The 8,237-nt window shown below is 36.1% G+C and overlaps 1 protein-coding gene across 1 annotated transcript; it reads right to left on the bottom strand.

Annotated features, from left to right (window-relative positions):
- Positions 1–3,165: 3,165 nt before the first annotated feature.
- On the bottom strand, positions 3,166–8,013 carry LOC120189504. Its single transcript, XM_039192776.1, has 3 exons — positions 7,929–8,013; positions 6,110–6,950; positions 3,166–5,473 (listed from the first exon to the last, which is right to left on the bottom strand). Exons 2-3 carry the CDS (start codon positions 6,374–6,376, stop codon positions 3,311–3,313), a joined length of 2,430 nt encoding a protein of 809 aa, XP_039048707.1. The 5' UTR covers positions 6,377–6,950; positions 7,929–8,013; the 3' UTR covers positions 3,166–3,310.
- Positions 8,014–8,237: the final 224 nt, after the last annotated feature.

Below are 8,237 nucleotides of genomic sequence, written 5' to 3' on the forward strand. Positions count from 1 at the left end.
GAAAAAGACAACTGAAGTATTATCAAAAGGGTTATAGACCATTTTAAGAACTACAAGGTTTTAGAAGTTGACAAGTTTCTTTGATCTCCTTACGCGTAGGTACGTGTGTGTAATACAAATTGAATTGTTGGTATGATTTGATACCAGATTTATTAGTCGGATAATCTAGATCATATACTTTAAATTAAGGTTCATTTGGAGATAAATCCTTCCGACCCATTTTTCTTCGTTCAAAACGTCACTATTTGGGTCTCTTACTTTATTTAAAAAACCTAATATTTCATCAGGCTAAACCATCGTATAATTAGTTAACTTTAAAATCCTTGATATTTAAAGCGATCAGTTGATCATATTTCTCCTCGATTATATTTTATTTATTATTATCCATTACAAATTTAACCACTTATTAGAAATGTGATTTTCACAATTCATAGGTTGTAAGGTCCACACATATGAATCTTGATAATTATTAATATATTAAAAAATAATGAATTTAATCTTAATTTGACGTCAAAATATATAAATATTAACCATAGTAAATGAACATATTAAGTTGGCAATGAGCTTTCACTTGACCTTTTTGCTTTTTTCTTTTTGAAAAATAAAGACTTTTCGCATCAAATTTCCTTTCTTTTGCGAAAAGTGTAAATGAATGCAATCAAGGCAAAAGCTACTTTCAAGCATAACTCAAAGATACTCTTGTCTCTCATGATTTTCTAGCCCTTGCCCCTTAATCACTTATTTTTCTCATTTCATACGGTTTATTTTCACTCATCGAACGATTTTAAAATCCATGTCAAATTAAAAAGTTTTACGTTGTGTATCTAGATCCTATTCCGTTTATTTATTTGAATAAAATAACTATAGTTGAATAAAAATGGTTCGAGAATTTCTTCTTCGTCCGTACATCGACATTTTTTTCTCTCAATTTTTTTCTTCACCGAATAAATGCACCACACTTTTCGAATAAAATCAAACAAAATTCACATCACAAACTCTAACAATTTCTCTCACTTATAATTATAAAAGAATTGTAATGTACGTTTACTATGATATATAAATAGATATTGCTTTTCGTTTCAAATGCTAACATTCATCTTGGATTCTTTGAGCACTAATTGATCATGGAAAAAAGAAAAGAGGGATAGGGGACCAAAGCCGAATGATATTTGGCATTAACTCGTTCCTTTTGGGAGTTGAAAGAAAAAACATGCATTTTGGCCTATAAAATTATTAACTTTTTTTTAAATTATATTTGTTTTAGAGTTATGTTTAGGGTTTACATGACCATTATGTAAAACTCTTTTAGTTTTACAGGACCATTGGATTTAGGGAAATCAAGGGTTGAGATAATCTCGGCCTTTAATTTCTCTCATCCAATGGTCATGTAAATTTAAAAGAGAGTTTTACAAAATGTAATTGAATCCGACCCTTTATGCATAAATAAATAATGCCAACCATTTGATCAACAAGCACAGTTTTTTCTTTCAAGTTAAAGGAAAACACTTTTGAGAATACGTGTAACTCTTTTTGTTTGAAATTTCATACTTACCAACGGGAGAAAAGGGGAGTGGGGGATTAATGCATGTGGTTCAATAATGGTGACAATAAAGATTAAAAGAAAGTTGCAAAAAGAAATCTAAAATGTCTACCAAATTCAAAATAGCAATCATTGAAATATGATGGCCTTATATATATATATACACACACGAGACTATACTTTTAGCACCTAAACTATCTGTTTTGATTTATTTTAGTACTTCAATTTTTATTTTTTTTAAATTATACTTAACGTTTAATTTTTATTTCATTTTAATACATCATTGTTAAAAACTCAACGGATGGGCTAATGTGAAATTTTTAATTTAAAAAAATAAATAAATTATCATTTAATTTTACCCAGAAACCGATGAAAAGCTTCGTCGGCCGCCACATTCTACAATTATCAAGCTCCCCAAATTGACGATGGATTCTTTGATTTCTTCATCCTCCGATCTCAATGGTCCACCGTCCAATGGTCCTGAAATTGGACTATATTAGTCAGCTCGTCATTCTCTCGTGGTCCACCGTTTGAATTGGTAATCCATCCATCGAAGCTATCACCGTCGAGAACCCAAAGGTTCACCCTTTTTGTTTTTGTTTTCCTTTTCCTTTGTTTTGCTGATTTTTGTTTCCTTTTGTTCTTCAACTATTCACTATCATCGTTCTCGAGCTTCACAGATGCGAAACACCGGGAAGTCTTCTTTCTCTCTTCTCTATTCTGCTTGCCAGCTTTCTCTCTTCCCTATTATGCTTATCACCGTTTGGTTATCGTTTTAAGGGTATTAGGGTTGTGTTGATTAACTAAATAATAATATAAATAATAATTTAATTTTTTTTTAAAATTATTAAAAATTGTCACATCAGCCGTCAATTAAGTTTTAAATGACGAGATATTAAAATGAAACAAAAACTAAACATTATGTATAGTTCTGAAAAAATGAAAGTTAAGGTACTAAAAAGACCAAAAATGATAGTTTAGATACTAAGCGCGTGATTTAACCTATATATTTATTGAACTGCAAGATAAAAAACATAATTCAGTTATCCTCATCCAAATGCAAATCTTAGTTGGATAAAGATACGGGTAACCCTAAACCATCCTATAGAAATGGGGTCTTGAGTTTTGATCCTAAAGTTCATTGGTACTAGACTTCAAGTATGGATCGTAAAAAGTACATGAAAGATACAAATATATACACATATAATTAAATATGCTCTTCAACCCCTTCACTGACTCGAGTCGAACCAATGCCTAGACACATAGATATGGCATTTGAATATGCAAACTGATCTCCAGGGAAAAAACAGGCAAAAGGAAAGAATGAGATTGAAAACAATGGTGGATCCATGTAATCCAGGTCAAATAAATAAAACCTTCAGCATTCATGGAAGGAAATTGTACTGATCAATGCTATTTTAGCTATAGGAACGAAATATAACTGAACTAGAAACTTTGATTAAACGTTAACATCTGAAAGAACAAGGACAAAAATACCATGAAACCTCTCAATGAGTGGACAAGGACAAAAATACCATGGAAAGATGTTTGATGTATGCAATTGCTTGTCCAGAAATGGCTTCTAATAGTAACGTACCAAAAGCTGATGTTTCATTTTTTTTCTCGAAAGGGATCACCATATGCTGGTCTATACCATGCGCAAAGAAAAAAAAATGGAAGCTCATACCTCTCTATTGGAGATTTTTGAAGTATCCATCAGCCAATGGACCTCGCGGCATGTCGGTAAATGAAATAACTTGATGATATTTGCTAGCTATCCACTTGAGGAGGATTGTTCACAACATCTTTGGAACAAATAAATGCACCATCGGTGTCTTTTCCTTCCTTTGCATCCTCAGTTTTAGTGCCAATGCTCACGTGCTTTGATGTTGCTTTGACTCTACTGCGTGCTTTTCGGGAAGGAGTAGAAAACTGAATTGCTTGTGCTCGCACGTTTCTAACTTTTTGTGACCTACTCATGTTGAAGAAGCCACTCTCAAGAGCTTCCAACGCTCTAGTGGTTGATGGTCTGCTTCTTTTGCTTTGCCTCTGGGCGTTCACAATAGGTTGCTGCTCTTTAGCACAAACATTATTAGCAGTCATCAACAAATCAACACGATTATTGATAATGTTGAACTGGCTACAATTGGCTTCCATCCCACCTGGTTCACCATTCCGAGCTTCTGGAAGAAGCAAGGGTGGGCTTGAACTAATCGATGAAAGAGATGGAAGCTTCTCGCTACTCCCTTGAGGAGTCTCCATAGATTCTGGATTGCCTTCGGCAGAAGAACTAACAGATGATACTTTGCCATAGAAATGACTCGAATCAGGAACACAATTGCTGCTGCATTGCCCCATTTGTTCACTAGTGTCGACAGAAAATTTCTCTGTGAGGCAACTTCGATCTGTCTTAGCACAAGCACTTAATCGCTGTCTCTTTATAGGAGAAACTAAATGTATTGAATTACCAGAGATATTCTCAGTAAGATGACTCCTATCCATCTTAGAACAAGCAGTTAACTTTTGTTGTTTCATAGGAGAAGCTAAATCAATTGACAAAGCGGCAGATTTCTTACTAGTCTCCATATTAGCAAAAGCAGTTAATTTCTTTCGTTTTGCCGGTGGAACTATATTAACGGCATTACTAGATTTAGCTCTTCGACTGAACTGGTGCTTTATTATCTGCTTTGGCCTGGTATCTTCTGATGTATTGATCTTCTCTTCCTGATGAATCAACAAATCCCGGTCTGCAATATACGAGACCTTTGGATCTTGTTTTGAACAGTCATTGTCATATTTACCCTTACCATTGTTCATATAGCCTTTCAACAAATTACTAGCAGTAACTGGCTTGTTACCAGGCTTTGTATCCGTGGCAACTGAACCATGACTTGATAGTCTATCAGTAAACTTTTGCCTGTGCTCATCGGAAGAATCATCACTTGAATTGTCTTCATCTCCTCCTGAAGAGTTGCTAACTTTGGAAGAAAGTTCAATCTCAACAGGTAAACATCTGATTTCTCTTACCCCGGATGATTTTCCTTCATGGAGCAAACTGCTATCTACAATGGTGAATTTACTGTGGCTTGTAGTAGAGCTAGCTATTTTGCCCTCACGATGGCGAGCATTAGTAGCACACTTGTCACCTTTTGACAGCAAGCGGTTAGAATTTACCTTCCGTGAATCTTGAACATCCTTCTGCATTAGCTTGGAAGTGAACATCAAATCAATTGGTGCATACTTCAGTTCTCTCATCTTAGATGCTTTTCCTCCATGCATCAAACTGGAATCAACGACTGTGAACTTCATATGGTTTGAACTCGAAATGGAGACTCGGGGTTTGAGATAACAAGGCTTATGATTAGGAGAATCGTCCTCATCCGATGACTCTCCTGGAAGGCATCCATTTTCTTCATTGCAGATCCCAATACCGTTTCCTTCAGCATCAAGCTCGATAAGCATAGGCTCGGATGCAATTTTGCTCAAAACATCACTAACAGAATCAAAGTAGTGATTTCCCTTAACGAGTTTTCTTCTTGAGAACTTCTTCACTCCAGGTATAAGAAAGACTAGGTCATGGTTGGAACTGACAGAGCACTGATTCTTAGGTTGCTCGGAGTGCCACCCTCTTGCAAGTAGGCGTGGCCAAACAGCTTCCCAGAAAATATCATTGCATCGAGCTTTGCTCAATCGAAAGCCTCCAGTTAAAAACCTGATGATGTCACCCGATGTAAGAGATGAACAAGCCTTCCCAGATGGTATTTCGGAGGACGCTTGAGTGGTCCTCGGAGGTTCCATGGCCATGCCTGTAAGATCTGATTTCCCCTTGTTAAGACCTACAGCATCGACAAGAGCACATATGCCAACACTAGTCTTTAAATGAAAGGCATAATATTCAAGTGAAGTTTTCCCCTCCACAAATGATTTAGAGACCTGCGAATAGATGATGAAATATAAGAGTGACGGACTAAGAAACTCGGTCAAGCACAATAAAGGCATATACAAGGGTAATGATTGTACAGCCTTAGTTTACAAATGTGATCAATAGTTTTCAGCAACTAACTAGAAGATTATACTAATGTCTTCTGATTATTTATCAATGCTGACCAAAGGACCATGCGAGACAATTCTTAAGAAAACTTGTAAGCATTTCTGTTTTGATAAATAACAGCTACCAGTAGAGGAGAAACAATAACTGATTATTTCGAAAAATGGACATGAATCATGCATTGAAACCATGGAAGCATCCTACTTCAGATTAAAGGACTGAAAGAGTGAACATACGTTTGAAAATGTTCTGTAATCTACAATAGATTGGAACAAGAGCAGATTTGCTTAAGCAATGGAGGCTAGTCCTGGAAGAATGGATTCGACACTCCTATTAAAACTAAAACATATTGAAAAGTTAACCATAGAAAAATTGATGTCTTACACCAATAATCAGCATAGTGCACACAGCATCAACTAGGATACATTGAACTGGTACTTTATCATTCGACATGCAGCTAACAAACATTTGGTTGAATCCATGTGAGTGATAAATAAGCACATACGAGAAATCTGGTTTACCTCCTGAAAATCATTTTGTAATTCTTCGGGGACATGGGTGAGCAACCGAGACAACAGTTCCTGCTGCCTCCAGCCTGTAAAGATTTTCCGTCCATAAACATTTCTCCGAGTTATTTTTTTTTGGCCATCTGACCATCTGCAATATCTGTCAGACCTATAAAATGCCCCATAGTAAAATGACAATATATCCCCCATCTCCTTGCTTTCAATGAATTGTTTTATCAGCCTAAAATCCTTTCCAAATATATAAACAAAGAAGAAAACCATCCACTTCTGTATCACTCCAGGAATAACCTGATGAACCTGGAATTAGATGAGACCTTTTACCTTCACATGATCGAAATAAGATAGTTTTACTTGACATTCCACATTCAAGGTTCTCAGCATTTGACTCTTTTTCTTCGAACAACCTAACATCTGACTGTTCAGCACTTAGTTCTAAAATTTTCTTCCTCTTAGAAATCTGGCCCCTGCTCTTTCTCGATGTGACAGACTTGTCCACCTTACTTTCATCACTGAACTTACTCGGACCTCCCTTGCCTTCATTCTCGAAATCAGTATCTTGTTCATGGGTCCACGTGACAGGGACAGGTAAGCCTAACAGAAAGAAATGGGCAAGATAAGGAATGTCTTCCGAGTCAAGAGGGTCCATCAAAAGCCGTAGATGCTCAGATCCTGTTATCATAGGAGGAATTTCCACCTGGTATTCATCACCAACTCTCGGACTTAATTGTGGATCGCCAAATATATCCGTTATATCGGGAGAATCTGGTGGAAGCAACAACTCAGGAGATGCTTCTTCAACGAGGTTGCAATTAGGATCCACCTGGACTGTTTCCATCTGTGAAAAGTAGGAAAGAAGAGAGAAATAAACTCAACTGCAACTAGCTAACAGCTAAAGATATAACATATGGGCACAAATTAACAAGGAATCTGTTACATGCTCAAGAACAAACCACCAAATACCAGACTCATTAGAAAACCACTGCGAACTTTAGACCATGAGACATATAAAATGAAAACTTAGACTGGCACTCGGGTATAGAAACGATAGAACACCGCTCAAAGAAGATGAAATGTAGTGAATTCGATCAAAGAATTAAAGGGTGCTATTCAAAAGCACCAACAGTCATAATATCCAAGAAATAGCTCAAACAAAGGGATGCATAGCTGATAAATTTGCAGATGAAATGTTAAGCAATCGAACATTCCTATAGTTTCGAGCAGCATAAAGATTCCAATCTTGGGGGAAATGGGAACATGCTTTCTAAAACAGAAAACCTAAAATATCAATCTAGTTATCCAGGCACATTAGAGGAAATGCTTTGTACATTACTAGTTAACCTCAAACATCATGTTCAAAGTGCAGAGCACTAGTATGAAACCTGGAGAACTGTCAATTAAAACCCATAAATTACATTACCCGGTTGCCCAAAGCCTCTTCTTCCATTGATACACAGAACAACAAGCGTACATCAACCGATCACCTCCACAAAGATGCACATAGTGGAAACATAAACAGAAACCCACTTTAATGGCACACATACTGACATACACATGTAAATAGCATCAAAGAACAGCAACCCCAGATCCCCTTTTTTTGCATACAAAAACGAAACAGTTTACCATTGAAAGTCGAAATTCGAAACTTGGAAACAAAACAAATGGCAGACGATTCAAAGAAACCCAACAGGTGATACAGTATAATGTTTTACATAGAGAAAACGAAAACGATTAAAAATCTAAACTAAGGCGACAATCACAGTGAGAAAGATAACATGCGAAGTAAATAGAAACAACTCAGTGGCTATAACTTAACCTTTGCTTTTCGTCCCCGGGGAGAAGCTTTGAAACGTTGAAAGTAAACGTGAAAGGGCTTAGGCGATTGGGTAGTTATTATGTTATGCAGTGATTCATAGCTTTTATTTAAAACTTATGTTTATGTTCTCTCTCGATATATATATATATTTGACAAGTTGAATATACAGTGTTGCTAAATAGACGGAGAGAAGAGTGAAAATTTATTGACAGACTGAAATTGGATGTGTTCTGAATATATACCACGTTAGAATTTAGCTGATATTAATAATGTAAACTAATGGGGCAACAAAATGACAGATTATCTGGT

The sequence above is a fragment of the Hibiscus syriacus genome, unplaced genomic scaffold (genome assembly GCF_006381635.1).
Source record: "Hibiscus syriacus cultivar Baekdansim isolate YM2019G1 unplaced genomic scaffold, ASM638163v2 tig00116958_pilon, whole genome shotgun sequence".
NCBI classification, from domain to species: domain Eukaryota; kingdom Viridiplantae; phylum Streptophyta; class Magnoliopsida; order Malvales; family Malvaceae; genus Hibiscus; species Hibiscus syriacus.